This window comes from Bombina bombina, chromosome 1 (genome assembly GCF_027579735.1).
Source record: "Bombina bombina isolate aBomBom1 chromosome 1, aBomBom1.pri, whole genome shotgun sequence".
NCBI classification, from domain to species: domain Eukaryota; kingdom Metazoa; phylum Chordata; class Amphibia; order Anura; family Bombinatoridae; genus Bombina; species Bombina bombina.
The window spans coordinates 236,136,629-236,156,628 of NC_069499.1; the positions used below are offsets into that span (position 1 = coordinate 236,136,629).

General features: G+C 39.7%; 1 protein-coding gene across 1 annotated transcript in view; it reads right to left on the reverse strand.

Annotated features, from left to right (window-relative positions):
- SPINT1 (serine peptidase inhibitor, Kunitz type 1) overlaps nucleotides 1-20,000 on the reverse strand; it is a 137,108-nt gene that overhangs the window by 64,655 nt on the left and 52,453 nt on the right. The window contains exon 2 of the mRNA XM_053697880.1: nucleotides 5,737-5,888. Within this exon, the coding sequence (XP_053553855.1) occupies nucleotides 5,737-5,888 (152 nt within the window). The remainder of the gene's footprint in view (nucleotides 1-5,736; nucleotides 5,889-20,000) is intronic.

The window sequence follows — 20,000 nt, forward strand, 5'->3', positions numbered from 1 at the left end:
GGTGCACTTGGAGACTCGGCTGAATTAAAAGGAAAAACTTTATTAAGGAATTCTAAAAACCAGATAGTGTATAAAAAAGGCAATACACTGTCAATTGGCCCATTGAGAGGTTAGAGCCCACTCCAGGGACTGTCCGCTGATGCGTTTCGGCTTCACTAGCCGTAATCGTAGCTACAGTCAAAAGTACCCATAAGCCTTATATGCCCAATAAAGTATAGTGATTGGATAAAAAACTTTTCACTTGGAGTGGAGCTCTATACACACCCACTTATTCAATTGGTTACAATGTCTAAAATCGCAACTAGATAAATTCATCATATTTACAATTGAGAAAGAAAAGTAAAATGTTAAACACATACTTAAATCAGCTCATATGCGAGAAATCAGGATAATATTTACCCAAGTTAGCAAACAGCATTATGATTTAATAAATAAATTAAACTAAACTGATACCCTAGTCATTTAATGCTAATATATAAAATGGCTATACCAAAAAAGGGAACAGGAAATTACTGTAGATAACTAAATTGATCTAAATAACATATTTAAAAATGCTTAGGTTTCTAATATATTCAAAGCAGATGGATCAAAGAAAGTTGTATGTATTAAATCCTATATGCATGTTATGAAAAATACAGAATTAAAAATACAAAATTACAAAATTAGATGTATCCCTGAATTCACAGACTCCAGGCTACTCCCAGAAATGTATCAGGTCATACTCAGAGTTTAGACCTTCTGGTATCCTAGTCCTAAGTCTGTGAATCCAATACACCTCTCTCTTTGTCAGTAACTTTTCTCTATTACCCCCTCTCTTATTACAGTTTACCAATTCTATAATGGTCCATCTCAAAGAGTGTGTACTTCTATTATGAACTTGTCTAAAGTGTTGTACTAGAGGGGTAGTCAAAGTGCCTGCTTTAATATTTGTGTGATATGCTCTCTTATTCTGTCCCTTGTCTCCCTTGTTGTGAGTCCAGTATATTGAATCCCACATTCCGTACATGTTAACAGATAAACTACATAGGTAGTTCTGCAATTCAAACATGAAAAATGTTTGAATCTTTCACCTGTGACATCACTGGAAAAACCTTCTCCTGGCTGCATATGTTCACACGCTATGGGCTAGATTTATTAAAGCTGAGGCGGACAGGGGCACGTATACGCGCCCCTGTACGCCTCAGCTCGCCTGTGGCGGGGCAAAATTACCCGCAGGTATTTGCTATTGTACACGCGTGCCATTTTAGGCTCGCATGCAATCCCGCCCCCTGCCCGCGCACAGCCAATCACGTGCGGGCAGGAGCTGTCAATCTCCTTGGTCAGACTAGACCGAGGAGATTGAATTTCGCCACCTTAGAGGTGGCGAAGAGGTTAAGGAAGCGGCAGTCTGGTGACCGCTGCTTGATAAATTACGGCAAGCAAGTTCTTTTGAGAACTTGCAGCCGTAGGGCTTTGATAAATCGAGCCCTATGCATTGAGGATAGTAACATCTATAGAGGCCTTTAAACCTCAACCATGATGACCCTGAAGACCTATCTGGCCTAAGTTGTATTGGCGCAAGAATATTACTCAGGCTAACTCCTTTCTTAAAGGCATACCTGCATCCCTTTCCTACCACTTCAACCAAATCATCATCAGCTTTAAGCATCTGAAAATGTTTTCTAATAATATTACAGACCTGATGATATTGATTACTGTACTGGGTTATAAATGATACCACTTCAAATGTATTGAGATCTCTCTCTTTAGGTTTTAGAAAATTATTTCTATCCATGGCTGATACACTCAATCTCAAGGTCCTTAATTCACTTCTTTTATAACCCCTTTTACAAAATCTCTCCTCCAGCTCCAAAAGTTGTTCTTCAAATTCAACATCCAATTCCTCCTTAACCTTATAAATGGTCCTTTTAGGACTGATTTGAAAACCCTTTTGGGGTGGTTACTTCGGGCATGGAGGAGAGTATTTCCAGCAATAGGTTTCCTTAAAACCTTGGTAATTACATTCCCTTCCTTAGTGCCCATCAAAGTAACATCAAGGAAATTCACTTGCCTGCCACCAAATTCACTAGTGAATTTGATCCGTATCCGGTTTTCATTTAGGATTTGTACAAAGCTATTTGCTTCGGCCTCTGTGCCATTCCATACGACCAAAAGGTTGTCTATATATCTCCTGTAGTAAACAATTCTGTCTTTCCAGTGCTCATCACATCCAAAGATGTGGGACAGCTCCCACCAACCCATAAATAGGTTGGCATAGGAGGGGGCAAATTTAGCCCCTATAGCTGTCCCACATCTTTGGAGGTAATCAGCACCTTCAAATACAAAAAAGATATGTGTTAACAAAAACTGAGTCACTCGTAAGATGTAAGTACTGAAATTTTGCTCAAAGTTAGTAAATCTCTGTAGGCAAAAACTTAGTGCCTCTAGTCCCCTATCATGGGGAATGGATGAATAAAGGGAGGTGACATCAATAGTTAACCACCCATAATTCTCCTGCCAGGGAAGTGTTTCTAACTCCAAAAGGAGTTGTTTTGTGTCACTTAAGTGGCTTGCTAGCCCCTTAACCAGGGGCTGTAAAATTTCATCCAGCCACTGGGAGAGCGGTTCAAACATTGACCCAATACCACTAATAATGGGGCGACCCTTGACATTGACAAGGGACTTGTGAACCTTGGGCAAAAAAATTAAAAATTGGTGTTACTGGATTTTTAACCATAAGAAACTGACTAGTTTGTTGATCAACATATCCTGCTTCACAGCCCTCATCTATTAGATGTTTTAATTCTTGTTTGAAACGTGAGGAGGGATCAAAACTCAGTATCTGATACTGGGCAGGGTCAGTCAGCTGACGTAAGGCTTCTTGGATAAAAAACAACAACAACTATCCATTACCACAGTGGACCCTCCCTTATCAGCTGTCCTAATGACCAGCTGTTTGTTGTCTTTGAGACCTGAAAGGGTGGTCTGTTCTAGTTTGCTGAAATTCTGTTTGCCTCTCTTGGTGATGTATGCTAATTTATTGAGATCATGTTCTATTCTCTTTTGGAACTTCTCCAAAATATTACCTCTTGTTTGAATAGGATAGAAGTTGGAGACTCTGGAGAAACTGGGACCCTTATTCGGAAGGTCAGCAAAATCTAGTTCCAATGTCCCTTCAATATATAGCGTCTCCAGTGCCTCTAAGTCCCAAACTTTCTGAAAAGATAGTGGATTTTCATTCACTCTTGACTCATTGCTCGCTGAAATCTGTGTATGCTCTCCCTCACTAGGTTTGTTGAAGTACTTTTTAAGGGTGAGATTTCTGATCAATCTGTTCACATCCACCAATGGTTGAAGTTTTCTGTTGGTACAAAATTTAATACATAGCTCAAGACCGTCTTTTCTATGTCATTTAGTGGATGTGTAGACAGATTGATCACAGAATTTAGTTGTATATGGTTTTCGACCTCCCTCTCCGGGGAGGAAGTACTAATTCCTTCCCTTGTCTCTTACTTCTTTCCCCCCCCCCCCCACTTCGAATCCTTTTGGGGGCTTGGGAAAAACCTGTGCAATGTCCGAGTTGTCAGTCCTACTTAAATTGTCAGCCCCTCTTTGCCTATCTGGTTCTTCCAACTGGTATTTAGACACTGTGCCTTCATTGATGGAATATGACATAGCAGATGCATTTTGCCCTTCTGTCCTACGTTCTAATTCATCCCCAGAAGTAGAATATTCACCTGATGATTCTACTTCACTCTCATTAAAGGTAACTTTTTTGGAATTGTTAGAATTTTTGTAGTTTGTATTTTTCTTTCCTGAGTTATTGTGCTTAGTAAACTTTTTTGATCGTTTTCTTTCCTATAATTAGACCTTTGTTTTTTATTCCAAATATAAATTTTATTTGAATCATAATCAGAGGAATCTCTAATATATTTATCATGTTTTATCTCCATAATGAGACTCTTAGCTTCAGCTAAAGATTCCTGTAGTATTTCATCAAATTTGGAAAATTGTATTTCTTTACACCGGGAATTTAGCTCTACTTGTAAGGCATCTATTTCTAGGGATACAGAGGATAACAACTTAGATTTAAATTCTATTAACATTCCCATTAATTTCAGTGAAGAATCAGAAACTACACAGTTCCAAACTCTTATGAATTCAGTGTCTTCTACTATAAATGTAGGAAATTTATTAACCGAGTCCTCTTGGGATCATTCCACCTTTAATGTATTTCTGTAAAGTCCAGATATCCCACTTCAGCCTCATTTATTTAACAAGAAGGGACTCCATCTTATCAAACAGTTTACTTAAGGTAAAAGTGGAGTGATCAGTAGAAAAAACAGTTTCAAGTGCCAAAACATCTCCCACTCGCTCTTTTGCCGATTGTAGTGAATACAATTTTACCACTTCAAGGCCAATCACAGGTTGCCACTAGAGTCCTCTTCCACTCCTCCATGACGACATCACAGAGCGCTCCCCCACCTTCCGTTTGAGGATGCCCTACAGATGCTCAATAGGGGTTAGGCCTGGAGACATGCTTGGACAGTCCATCACCTTTACCCTCAGCTTCCTTAGCAAGACAGTGGTTGTCTTGGGGGGGGGGGGGGGGGTAGGGATGTTCTGTTGGAATACTGCCCTGTGGCCCAGTCTCCAAAGTGAGGGGATCATGCTCTGCTTCAGTATGTCACAGTACATGTTGGCATTCATGGTTTCCTCAATGAACTGTAGCTTCACAGTGCCGGCAACACTCAAGCAGGCCCAGACCATGACACTTCCAGCATCATGCTTGACTGTAGGCAAGACACACTTGTCTTTGTACTCCTCACCTGGTTGTCACCACACACGCTTGACACCATCTGAACCAAATAATTTTATCTTGGGCTCATTGGACAACAGGACATGGTTCCAGTAATCCATGTCCTTAGTCTGCTTGTCTTCAGCAAACTGTTTGCGAGTTTTCTTGTGCATCATCTTTAGAAAAGGCTTCCTTCTGAGCGCTGACAGGCTGACCCCCCACCCCACCAACCTCTGCAGCAATGTTGGCAGCACTCATGTTTATTTCCTGAAAGACAACCTCTGGATATGAAGCTGAGCACGTGCACTCAACTTCTTTGGTCAACCATGGCGAGGCATGTTCTGAGTGGAACCTGTCCTGTGAAACCGCTGTATGGTCTTGCCCACCATGCTGCAGCTCAGTTTCAGGGTCTTGGCAATCTTCTTATAGCCTAGGCCATCTTTATGTAGAGCAACAATTCTTTTTTTCAGATCCTCAGAGAGTTCTTTGCCATGTTGAACTTCCAGTGACCAGTTAGAGAGTGTGAGAGCGATAACTCCAAATTTAACACACCTGAGACCTTGTAACACTATTGAGGCACATGACACAGAGGAGGGAAAATGGCTAATTGGGCCCAATTTGGACATTTCACTTTTGTGAGTTGTCACATGAAAAGATATAATAAAATATTTACAAAAATGTGAGGAGTGTGCTCACTTTTGTGAGATAGTGTGTGTGTGAATATATTTATATATATATATATACACACATACATACATACATACATACATACATACATACACACTTCTGGCATCCTAGTTTAAATGTAGTACTATTATAAAAAAACATTTGCTTTCTGCTTTTTAAAACCGATTATTCCACTGAAATGATGCAGAGGTTTTTAAACAATTTTATTGTCCTCACTAAATCTACGATATTCATACTTAAGCAGAAAGAATTATAAAAAACACAACACTTACCATAACTACAGAGGGATCCCCATTCAGCAAATGCCATTCATAGTGGTTAATCCCCTCCTTGTCCCAGCTATCAATCCCGCTCAAGATAACCTCTTTCTTGGGCTGCACTTTCACATCTGGACCAGCCCTGGCTATTGGAGGCCGGTCCTCACCTAGAGGGATGAAATGGTTTTCAATAAAAGCAACAAAGTGATAGGAACAGAAAAGACTTTCAAAGTAGGTATAAAAACATAATTTATGCTTACCTGATAAATTTATTTCTCTTGTGGTGTATCCAGTCCACGGATCATCCATTACTTGTGGAATATTCTCCTTCCCAACAGGAAGCTGCAAGAGGATCACCCACAGCAGAGCTGTCTATATAGCTCCTCCCCTAACTGCCATATCCAGTCATTCGACCGAAGACAAGCAAGAGAAAGGAGAAACCATAGGGTGCAGTGGTGACTGTAGTTTAAAGTTAAAAAATACCTGCCTTAAAATGACAGGGCGGGCCGTGGACTGGATACACCACAAGAGAAATAAATTTATCAGGTAAGCATAAATTATGTTTTCTCTTGTAAGGTGTATCCAGTCCACGGATCAACCATTACTTGTGGGATACCAATACCAAAGCTAAAGTACCAATACCAAAGGAAGGTACCACTGCCTGTAAAACCTGTCTCCCAAAAATAGCCCCCGAAGAAGCAAAAGTATCAAATTTATAGAATTTTGAAAAAGTATGAAGCGAAGACCAAGTCGCCATCTTGCAAATCTGTTCAACAGAAGCCTCATTTTTAAAGGCCCATGTGGAAGCCACAGCTCTAGTAGAATGAGCTGTAATCCTCTCAGGAGGCTGCTGGCCAGCAGACTCATAAGCTAAGCGTATTATACTTTTTAGCCAAAGTGAAAGAGAAGTTGCCGAAGCCTTTTGGCCTTTCCTCTGTCCAGAGTAAACAACAAACAAAGCAGATGTTTGACGAAAATCTTTAGTAGCTTGTAAATAATACTTTAAAGCACGAACCACGTCAAGATTGTGTAATAGACGTTCCTTCTTTGAAGAAGGATTAGGACACAATGACGGAACAACAATCTCCTGATTGATATTCTTATTAGATACCTCCTTAGGTAAAAACCCAGGTTTGGTACGCAAAACTACCTTATCTGCATGGAAGATCAGATAAGAGGAATCACATTGTAAGGCAGATAACTCAGACTCTACGAGCCGAGGAAATAGCTACCAAAAATAGAACCTTCCAAGATAAAAGCTTGATATCTATGGAATGAAGAGGTTCAAACGGAACTCCTTGAAGAACCTTAAGAACCAAATTTAAACTCCATGGCGGAGCAACAGGTTTAAATACAAGCTTGATTCTAACTAAAGCCTGACAAAATGCCTGAACGTCTGGAACATCCGCCAGACGCTTGTGCAAAAGAATAGACAGAGCAGAAATCTGTCCCTTTAAGGAACTAGCTGACAATCCTTTTTCCAATCCTTCTTGGAGAAAAGACAATATCCTGGGAATCCTAACTTTACTCCACGAGTAACCCTTGGATTTATACCAATAAAGATATTTACGCCATATCTTATGATAGATTTTCCTGGTGACAGGCTTTCGAGCCTGAATTAAGGTATCAATGACTGACTCTGAGAAGCCACGCTTTGATAAAATCAAGCGTTCAATCTCCAGGCAGTCAGTCTCAGAGAAATTAGATTTGGATGGTTGAAAGGACCCTGAAGTAGGAGGTCCTGTCTCAGCGGCAGAGTCCATGGTGGAAAGGATGACATGTCTACCAGATCTGCATACCAAGTCCTGCGTGGCCACGCAGGCGCTATCAGGATCACCGATGCTCTCTCCTGCTTGATTTTTGCAATCAGCCGAGGGAGCAGAGGAAACGGTGGAAACACATAAGCCAGGTTGAAAGACCAAGGTGCTGCTAGAGCATCTATCAGCTTCGCCTTGGGATCCCTGGACCTGGATCCGTAACAAGGAAGCTTGGCGTTCTGGCGAGACGCCATGAGATCCAGTTCTGGTTTGCCCCAACGATGAATCAATTGTGCGAACACCTCCGGATGAAGTTCCCACTCCCCCGGATGAAAAGTCTGACGACTTAGAAAATCCGCCTCCCAGTTCTCTACACCTGGGATATGGATAGCTGATAGGTGGCAAGAGTGAATCTCTGCCCAGCGAGTTATCTTTGAGACTTCTAACATCACTAGGGAACTCCTTGTTCCCCCTTGATGGTTGATGTAAGCCACAGTCGTGATGTTGTCCGACTGAAATCTGATGAACCTCATTGTCGCTAGCTGAGGCCAAGCCTGAAGAGCATTGAATATCGCTCTTAGTTCCAGAATGTTTATTGGAAGGAGAGTCTCCTCCCGAGTCCACGATCCCTGAGCCTTCAGGGAGTTCCAGACTGCCCCCCAGCCTAGAAGGCTGGCATCTGTCGTTACAATTGTCCAATCTGGCCTGCGAAAGGTCATACCTTTGGACAGATGGACCCGAGATAGCCACCAGAGAAGAGAATCCCTGGTTTCTTGATCCAGATTTAGTAGAGGGGACAAATCTGTGTAATCCCCATTCCACTGACTGAGCATGCAGAGTTGCAGCGGTCTGAGATGTAGGCGTGCAAACGGCACTATGTCCATTGCCGCTACCATTAAGCCGATTACTTCCATACACTGAGCCACCGAAGGGCGAGAAGTGGAATAAAGAACACGGCAGGAATTTAGAAGTTTTGATAACCTGGACTCTGTCAGGTAAATCCTCATTTCTACAGAATCTATTAGAGTTCCCAGAAAGGAGACTCTTGTGAGAGGGGATAGAGAACTCTTTTCTTTGTTCACCTTCCACCCATGCGACCTCAGAAATGCCAGAACTATGTCCGTATGAGACTTGGCAATTTGGAAATTTGACGCCTGTATCAAAATGTCGTCTAAATAAGGGGCCACTGCTATGCCCAGCGGTCTTAGGACCACCAGAAGTGACCCAAGAACCTTCGTAAAGATTCTTGGGGCTGTAGCTAACCCAAAGGGAAGAGCTACAAACTGGTAATGCCTGTCTAGGAAGGCAAACCTGAGAAACCGATGATCTTTGTGTATCGGAATGTGAAGATAAGTATCCTTTAAATCCACTGTAGTCATGTATTGACCCTCCTGGATCATAGGTAGGATGGTACGAATAGTCTCCATCTTGAATGATGGGACTCTGAGGAATTTGTTTAAGATCTTGAGATCTAAAATTGGTCTGAAGGTTCCCTCTTTTGGGAACCACAAACAGATTTGAGTAAATTCCCTGTCCCTGTTCCTCTCTTGGAACTGGATGGATCACTCCCATAACTAGGAGGTCTTGAACACAGTGTAAGAATGCCTCTCTCTTTATCTGGTTTGCAGATAATTGTGAAAGGTGAAATCTCCCTTTTGGAGGAGAAGCTCTGAAGATATCCCTGGGATACAATTTCCAACACCCAGGGATCCTGGACATCTCTTGCCCAAGCCTGGGCGAAGAGCGAAAGTCTGCCCCCTACTAGATCCGTTACTGGATAGAGGGCCGATCCTTCATGCTGTCTTAGAGGCAGCTGCAGGTTTTTTGGCCTGCTTACCTTTGTTCCAAGTCTGGTTAGGTCTCCAGACCGGCTTGGACTGGGAAAAAGTTCCCTCTTGTTTTGCATTAGAGGTGTTCAAGCTTAAATTTAAATGTTAACATATCAGAATCAGGTTGAATCCTCTTCCCTGAGTCAGAAACATCACCCACAGAAAGAAGCTCTCCTTCCTCAGCTTCTGCATATTGTGAGGGAGTATCAGACATAGCTACTAAAGCGTCAGTATGCTCTGTTTTTCTTCTAACCCAAGAGCTGTCTCGCTTTCCTCGTAACCCAGGTAGTCTGGATAATACCGCTGACAGTGTATTATCCATGACTGCCGCCATGTCTTGTAAAGTAAACGCCATGGGCGCACTAGATGTACTTGGCGCCATTTGAGCGTGAGTCTCTTGAGCGAGAGTCAAAGGGTCTGACACGTGGGGCGAGTTAGTCGGCATAACTTCCCCCTCGTCAGATTCCTCTGGTGATAAATTTTTTAAAGACAGAATATGGTCTTTATTACTTAAAGTGAAATCAGAACATTTGGTACACATTCTAAGAGGGGGTTCCACCATGGCTTCTAAACATAATGAACAAGGAGTTTCCTCTATGTCAGACATGTTTAAACAGACTAGCAATGAGACCAGCAAGCTTGGAAAACACTTTAAAGCAAGTTAACAAAAAAAAAAAAAAAAAAAAATGTGCCTTTAAGAAAAATAAAAAAGGTCAGAATTTGAAAAACAGTGAAAAAAAGCAGTAAATCAAACAAATTTTTACAGTGTGTATAATAAGCTAACAGAGCATTGTACCCACTTGCAAATGGATGATTAACCCCTTTGTAAAAAAAAATGTCTATCGTTTTTTTTATCCGTTTTTTGAACGGTCACACAAACTGCCACAGCTCTGCTGTGGCCCTACCTTGCCAAACAAACAACTTTGGAAAGCCTAAAAACCCTTCAGAGAGGTCCTATAGCATTCAGGGGACTCCTTCAGGAAAGCTGGATGTCTCAGTCTGTAAGTTAATGCGCAATTAAGCGCTAAATTAGGCCCCTCCCACTCATGTCTAAACAGTGGAGAGCCTAAGAAAACTGTTTCTAGGCAAATTTAAGCCAGTCATGTGGAAAAAAAAACTAGGCCCCAATAAAGTTTTATCACCAAGACATATATAAAAACGTTTAAACACTTCCAGCAAACGTTTTATATAATAGGAATTGAAAATTTATAAAGAGTATTACCTCTGACAGTAAGCATGATACCAGTCGCTGTTAAATCACTGTAATCAGGCTTACCTTACATAAATCTGGTATCAGCAGCATTTTCTAGCATTTACATCTCTAAAAAAAAAAATTTAACTGCACATACCTCATAGCAGGATAACCTGCATGCCATTCCCCACCAGCTGAAGTTACCTCTCTCTTCAGTTATGTGTGAGAACAGCAATGGATCTTAGTTACAACCTGCTAAGATCATTAGAGATCACAGGCAGATTCTTCTATTTCTGCCTGGGACAAAAATAGTACAACTCCGGTACCATTTAAAAATAATAAACTTTTGATTGAAGAAAAAAAAAAAACCAACTACGTTTCACCACTTCTCTCTTACTACTTCCATGCTTGTCGAGAGTTGCAAGAGAATGACTGGATATGGCAGTTAGGGGAGGAGCTATATAGACAGCTCTGCTGTGGGTGATCCTCTTGCAGCTTCCTGTTGGGAAGGAAAATATCCCACAAGCAATGGATGATCCATGGACTGGATACACCTTACAAGAGAAATAAAGAATTTAATAAGTACTAAAAACATGCAGGATTAGAAAGGCATGTTAAGCAATAGATAATCAGGTCATCTAATTTAGATTTTTCCCTTTAATATTGAGTGGACTAGTATGGTGATATTTTTCCACCCATGCATCATATATTGACGGCCACACTGCGCTTTATTAAATTCACGTCTATTTTTGTAAATAATTGATCTACTGACTAATGTGCCTATGTTCCATTATATCCATAGTCTTTTATTATGTTACAATAAATCTTTCTACAAGATTATTAAAAGGGATATGAAACCCAATTTTTTTTCTTTCAGGATTCAGATACAGAGCATGAAGTTTTTTTTTTGTTTTTTTTTTTACAACTTTCTAATTTACTTCTATTATCAATTTTTCTTTGTTGTACCTTGTTGAAAAACAGGAACATAAGCTTGGGAGCCGTCCCATTTCTGGAGCACTAGATGACAAAAGAGAACTAGATGACAGCACTATATCCTGCTATGTTGTGCTCCAGATGGCTGCATAGGTATCTCTTTAACAAAGAATATCATAGGAAAGAAGCAAAATTTGATAATAAAAAGTAAACTTTTTTTTTTTTTTAATTATTATTTTAAAATTGTAAGCTCTGAACCACAAAAGAAACATTTTGGGTTTCATATCCTCCTAGATTAGCTGGTGCCCTTATTAAATCACTGCCTCAAACTGGCTGTTTCTTAAAAGGGATATGATAAGTCCAATTTTCAGCTTTGCCCATCACCTGGTCGTCTAATGGTTAGATGCAGACCGGGAGAGGCCTACAAGTCACAGTATCTTGCATCCACTGAGAAATTTGGTGGATGATTGGTGATGATCTGGGGATGCTGCAGCAAGGTTGAGTAGATTTATCTTTGTGAAGGATGTATGAATCAAGCAACATAAAAGGTTACCCTGTAAGGGAAACTTGCTTCCTTCTGCGCTGACAACTCTGAGGATTGTTTTTTTTTTCCTTCAACAGGATAATGCTTTATGCCACACGGCCAGGTCAATCAAGGTGTGGATGGAGGATTACCAGATCAAGACCCTATCATGGCTAGGGTTGCCAGGTGTCCAGTATCTGACCGGACAGTCCGGTTTTTCAACCAGCTGTACGGAATTTTGTTTTATAAAAAACGGACACTGCTTTGAAATAACTCCTGCTATATTTTATGTTCCCGTTATGCAGGGCACTTGGGAAATACAAATCCTCATGCCTAAATTCTAACACTTCCCACACTGGGTTAAGCACCAGAGTGTGCCCCCCTCCCCTGTTAGTGTCCTCTTCAGAGGCATAACTAGAAACCACAGGGCCCAGGTGCAAGAATCTAAGAAGGTAGGGTTGCACCGATACCGATACCAAGTATTTGCTTGAGTACTTGTACTCGTGTAAATGCACAAATACTTAAACCAATACCTCCACTTCCTACCTATATGCTATCTTGTGATGATTTTTCAAACTGAATGTTCCCATTTAATTTTAAGCTGGAGTGGAGACTAAACTAAAAATTGTTTACTATTGTTCTGCCAATACAAATTGTTGTTATTTGTATTATTGTAGGAGAGATCACTGTACCTCGTTCTGACAAATCCCTGAAGTACTGGGCAGTTAAAGGATTACTTTCTGTTATAATTTTTAAGCTAAACAACTAACATATTAAAGTTAATAAACATTAATTAAAACCTACTGACCTATATTTTCTCCAAAACGAAGTTTCATAACGTTCTAAAAGTTATATATCTTTTATTCGCCGATGATGTCACGTTATCCTGCCCACTATTTTCAGCACTGCATGTTCAAAATACTTAAACCAATAACTTTGTGTTTAAAGCGCCATTTTGAAACCTAGGTATTGCAAACGGATTGGTACAGAGCAAAGGATACCCACGGAGTGGGTTTGGAAAACAAATTTGCAGACAAGATTTCTGATATACGGTAGAGATATGTTAATGAAATGCTATTGATAAAAAGCGTATTTGGGGTAGTTAGTTAGTAACAGGCATAGAAAATATTTACTTACAGTGGCCCTTTAATAAACTGAGATTTCTAGCACTGGTTAAAATGGCCCAAAAATATCTTTTTGCCCCATGCAGTAGTGTGGAAAGTGAAAGACTGTTCAATTCAAAGTCGAACCTCCTTACTGATAGCAAAAACAGACTAATAGCTGAACATGCAGAGATGCTTCTGTTCTGTTCCTTAAAAATAACTTTCCACTAAGTTTTGAAAAACTATTCTTATTGCTTGATTGCCTTTTTTACTGCTAGTTCTCATCTTGCACAATGATGTTCAAAACATACTGTACTCTGAGGAACATCCATACCCTTAGATTATATAATTGCAGGAAGAGTACTCATAGGATAAATTAAGTTAATTCCAATGAACACTCATCCTGCAACTATAGTACTAGATTTAGATTACATATGATTGTTAAGCTTTACCAGTGTTCTGTTCACATTTCCAATTCCATAGACTTTAATGGAATAGGACATGTAATGAGATCATTGGTAAAGCTTGCCAATCAAATATAATCTAGCCCATAGTGTTGTTCCCCACGATTAAACAGTGCACTGTTCTATTTTTTACTGTATTGCACTTTTGGTTGGTTGTAATTTTATATTTGTTATTTATTGTTGTTAATATATTTTATTGTAATATTTTTATTTATAACCATGTTCTGTGAACTTCATAATTATAAAGAAGGAATCTTAAATAGTTAGTCTGTATTGTGCTTGGTAAACTGTCACATGACATTAAAAAAAAAAAGTATCGGTAATTGGTATCGGCAAGTATTTGAAAACTAGTATCGGTACTTGTACTCAGTGTTAAAAAAATGGTATCGGTGCAACCCTATAAGAAGGGAAAGGAAATCATCTGGTAAGCATATTTTATGTTTTCCTTCTTAATAGGAGGAGAGTCCACGGCTTCATTCCTTACTTGTGGGAAACATACCCAAGCTCTAGACAGCACTGAATGAAACGGGAGGGTAAAAAAAAAAAAAAAAAAAAAAAGAAGAAGAAAGAGATGCGGACCCTAATCTGAGGGCACCACAGCCTGTAAAACCTCTCTCCCGAAAGATGCTTCAGCCAAAGCAAAAACGTCAAACTCTTAAATCATTTTTGAAGGCCCAAGGAGGAAGCCACTGCTCTAGTTGAATGAGCCTTGATTGAAGGAAGCTTATGTCCCGCTGTTTCATACGATAAGCGAATAATGCTCCTCAACCAAAAAGATAAGGAAATGAACAAGGCCTTCTGCCCCTTACGCTTCCCAGAATAGACAACAAAGAAGAAGTCTTTCTATATATATACATACATACACACACATACACAAACACACATATATATACATACTCTCACAAAAGTGAGTACACCCCTCACATTTTTGTAAATATTTTATTATATCTTTTCATGTGACAACACTGAAGAAATGACACTTTGCTACAATGTAAAGTAGTGAGTGTACAGCCTGTATAACAGTGTAAATTTTCTGTCCCCTCAAAATAACTCAACACACAGCCATTAATGTTTAGACCCTTGGCAACAAAAGTGAGTACACCCCTAAGTGGAAATATCCAAATTGGGCCCAATTAGCCATTTTCCCTCCCCAGTGTCATGTGACCTGTTAGTGTTACAAGACCTCAGGTGTGAATTGGGAGCAGGTGTGTTAAATTTGGTGTCATCGCTCTCACACTCTCGCATACTGGTCACTGGAAGTACAACATGGCACCTCATGCAAAGAACTGAGGATCTGAAAAAAAGAATTGTTGTTCTACATAAAGATGGCCAAGGCTATAAGAAGATTGCCAAGACCCTGAAACTGAGCTGCAGCACGGTGGGCAAGATCATACAGAGGTTTCACAGGACAGGTTCCACTCAGAACAAGCCTCGCCATGGTTGACCAAAGAAGTTGAGTGCATATGCTCAGCGTCATATCCAGAGGTTGCCTTTGGGAAATAGACGTACGAGTGCTGCCAGCATTGCAGAGGTCAGCCTGTGTACTCACTTTTTCTGCCACCCGTTTAGACATTAATGGCTGTGTGTCGAGTTATTTTGAGGGGACAGCAAATTTACACTTTTATACAGGCTATGCACTTACTACTTTACGTTGTAGCAAAGTGTAATTTCTTCAGTGTTGTCACATGAAAAGATATAACATATATATATATATATAACATTCATTAAAATTATGGGGGGAGATAAAACTGAAATTAAAATCCTCCATGTCTCAAAATTAAATCAATAAATCAATGTAAATATTTGCATAGGAAATTAGCACATATAGGCAAGTATCCCCGCTTGCTTTTCCCCAGAAATTCTTAATATACAATGTTACCAATGTACAAGAGAATTGTGGGTAAGATATGCAAATTCTCAGTTTTTTTGCTTCAAAAATACTGTTTTGACACAGTGATCCTTTTAACAGGATTATGACAGCAAAGCAGAAATCACTCGCTAGACAAGCCTGTTTTGTTCTTTTTGGAACTCATCAGTAGGAGATAGATTTCTGGTTGCTGCATTGGTAAAGCTATTTTCATGGTTAAACCAAAATTCATTAAAATTATGGGGGGAGATAAAAAAACTACTACCCATAATTTTAATGAATTTTGGTTTAACCATGAAAATAGCTTTACCAATGCAGCAACCAGAAATCTATCTCCTACTGATGAGTTCCAAAAACAACAAAACAGGCTTGTCTAGTGAGTGATTTCTGGTTTGCTGTCATAATCCTGTTAAAAGGATCGCTGTGTCAAAACAGTATTTTTGAAGCAAAAAAACTGAGAATTTGCATATCTAATTTGCATATCTTACCCACAATTCTCTTGTGCATTGGTAACATTGTATATTAAGAATTTCTGTGGAAAAGCAAGCGGGGATAATAATATAATATAATATAAAATATAATATAATATAATATATAATATAATATATAATATAATATAATATATAATATAATATAATATAATATATAATATAATATATAATATAAAATATAATATATAATATATAATATAATTTTATAATATAATATAATTTTATAATATAATATAATTTTATAATATAATATAATTTTATAATATAATATAATTTTATAATATAATATAATATAATATAATATAATATAATATATACATACACATATACATATACATACACATATACATACACACACACTAACTAACTAAAATGTGTGATTCATCTCCCACATCACCCCCCCCCCTCATTTATATAGTGGGTGTAGAGTATTTTTAGAGCGGACACCTGGCAACCCTAATCATGGCCAGCCCAATCTCAGACCTGAACTCCTTTGAAAACCTCTGAAATGTGATCAGGTGGAAGATGGCTTGTCACAAGCCATTAAACAAAGCCAGACTGCTTGAATTTTTATACCAGGAGTGGCATAAAGCCACTCAAAAGAAATGTGAAAGACTGGTGGAGAGCATGCCAAGACTCTTGAAAGTTGTGATTTAAAAAAAAAAAAAAAAAAAAAAAAATCAGGGATATTCCACCAAATATTGATTTCGGAACTCTTGTTAGTTAAAACATTAGTACTGTATTAAAAAAATTAGTTCATATTAAAAAAAAGTTCATATTAATTTTTAGAGGTCTTCTTAGCTGATGAAAGACCATAGCTTAATAACATGTGGGATATATTCCAGTCAATCAGGAGGTGGTCAAGAAACCTCACAGAGCTTTAGTCCCTCCCACTTCAACCTCTCTCCTCAGAGGACAAGAACAAAACTGGAAAGGGAGAGGATTTCAGAGGTGCTCTACTATCAAGAGTATATTATTTTTTCATATGATTTGTGGGTTTAGACCTGACCCAGAACAACTAGGCAACTTCACTCCAAGAAGATTTAAGAAGACCGAGTTTAACAGGGGTAATGATTTCCTCTGTTATGTGCTTTCCATTACCCCAGTGGGTAATCCAACAGCCATAACTGCCATCAACTCCTGAGCAGCTTATTTTACTATTTTTTTACCTCAAAAACCTTATTTTTGCATTTTTCTAAAACATGGAACTATCTCTTTAAGAGAGCCAGTAACTGCCTTGTGCAGTTATCAGTTATTTATCCATTGGGTTCTTGTAAAGCACGGCTATTTACCCGTAAGGGTCTCAAGGTGCTGAGGGATGCAGTTCAGTCGAAGAGCCAGGTCTTGAGGTCCTTTCTGAACTTAGTTAGGGTGGTAGCTTGTCTGAGGTGCAGCAGGAGGGTGTCCCAAGTCTTGGCTGCCAGATGAGAAAAGGATCTGCCTCTCAAAGATCACAGTGCAGTTGGGCAGCAGGACACAGGGGCTTTAAGAGAGGTGTATTTTCCCAATTTATACTTAGCAATAAATTTAACTCCTTCGGGCTGATGCAAGTCCATAGCCCCCACCCTATTTTTGTATATGGGTGACAGTTCTCATTTGCACCCAGCTTTTTGTCTTTCCTACCATTTTTTCCTGTCTCTCCTCTGCTCAGTTAGAAGTTAACTGGCGAGGGAGTGGGACTAAAGCTCCATGACGGTTCTTGACCTCCTCTTGATAGGCTGGAATATTTCCCACGTTATGAAGCGATGGACTCATCAGCCCGAAAAATTTATCCATAAGTATAAATTCTGTTTGTTGTTTTGTTATTTTGACCAGTTGTCATTTTTTTGAAATGCTCTAAATCAGTGATTTTCAACCAGTGTGCCTTGAGAGATCCTCAGGTGTGCCGCGGCAGACTGACAACAGTGCAACATATTTTTTTAAAATGGTTGCTTGTTTTTGTTTTTTACTCTGTGCTATTTTTTTTTTTAAATTTTGAATGAGATGATCAGTCATTGTGGCGAACATTGCATATGAATGCAGCCTTCCCCCCCCCCCACCACAGCACACGGCTACCCATGCAATACATTCTCAGGTATCTGTAACCTTGTGTGTGTCAAAGGCTCCTCCTGCAGGCACCGCACCGAGACCCTCTGCCCTCATTAAATGACTGCATGGGCTTTCATTTAATGCGGTGCCTGCAGGAGGAGCCATTGACAGACATAAGGTTACAGAGACCTGAGAATGTATTGCCTTTGCACAAAGATTCAAATACAAAAGCCACTGATAATAATTCACTGCCTTCCTTTACTTCTACGAGCGCTCCCATAACTGCCACATTTTCCAATCCGAAGTTAAAAACAAAGTTATCCTCCGCCCGCTCTTGCTGAGCTGCACTAGCAACTCTTGCGAGACCCCTGACTGACTGTGCTAGATGCCGAGCAGCGGGAGGAGGGTGGTGTGTTGTTACCATGGTGACAGCTTATAGGTACTGTCTGATCTAAAACGAGTAGTATATGGATGACAGTGCTGCAGCAGGGCCAGAGCCTGCTTTGATTCAGGTATGTGGCAAACTAAGCGACTGCATTGCTATTGTGTGATCTGATTGGATGTTGCATGATATTAAGGATGTGTCTGCAAGAATGTTGGTGACAAAGGGTCGTTAGCGGTCAAAACCAGAGATCCCATATAAAATCTGTTGTTAACATGTGACTTACCGAAAACTATAGTAAAAGGAGAGCTGATGTTTGACAAAGAGCCAAAGCACATGAACAGATTGTAGGCTTCCCTTAGACTGGGCAGAGCGGGTGAAAATCAAGGGTGGGGGCAACCACTGGCTGGAGCAGGGTAGTTGCACCCCATAAACTAAACACCAGTGGCCATGTAGGCCCCTTTAACCCACATACAAACTGCCAATGGTGTTTAGCTTATGGGGTGCAACTACCCTGCTATATCCAGTGGTTGCCCCCACCCTTGATTTTCACCCACTCTGCCCAGTCTAAGGGAATCCTACAATCTGCTCATGTCCTTTGGCTCTTTGCTGACTTGGTTTTGGGAGCTTGGAGTTGGCTTTGTGTTGAGGATCAGTCCCTACCCTAAGCACAACTGCCCCCTGCAGAATAAGGCGCTCAGGATCCTGGGGTATCTGGCTTGTCTTGGGTGTAGTCCTGTCCCTGCAAGGTAAATGCTAGATTTTTTTTTTCACTTTGCACATTTAATGAAATTTCTGTTACTATACTCTGTGTAGTTAACTGTTGTGTCCTTTAAATGTGAAATGTAATTCTGGATTTTAGAATACTGTATTATTATATTCCTAATGTAAAGTATTCATCATATACCAGAACTGCAGTCTCAAAAGAGGGACACCACCCCCGGGCATAAAATTTGAAATTAGTTGGGCGGTGCTTAAAAAAAATCATAAGACCAAATTAATATAAATAACATTCTAAATAAAGTCATATTTTAATACACAGGCAGCAAATCAAACACAAGCTCAAACCACTGGTATGGCTATGTGAGCTATGTATTTAATATGCCTTTGCAAAGACATTGCTAAATATTTTTATCTTAATTGGACATTTAATAATAAATTCTTTAAAACTGCGCTCTGCATTCCCCATTAATATTCTAGATTCTAGCCTTTAAAGTCCGCAAAAATGCACAGTAGCATACTACATAGCATACACTTATACATGCAGATACACACACACACACTACATAGCATACACTTATACATGCAGACACACACACACTACATAGCATACACTTATACATGCAGATGCACACACACTACATAGCATACACTTATACATGCAGATGCACACACACTACATAGCATACACTTATACATGCAGATACACATACACTACATAGTATACACTTATACATGCAGATGCACATACACTACATAGCATACACTTATACATGCAGATGCACACACACTACATAGCATACACTTATACATGCAGATGCACACACACTACATAGCATACACATGCACACACACTACATAGCATACACACTACATACACTTACACACGAAGATACACACACACGATACACACACACATTACATAGCATACACACACACGAAGATATACACACACACTACATAGCATACACTTATACAGGCAGATACACA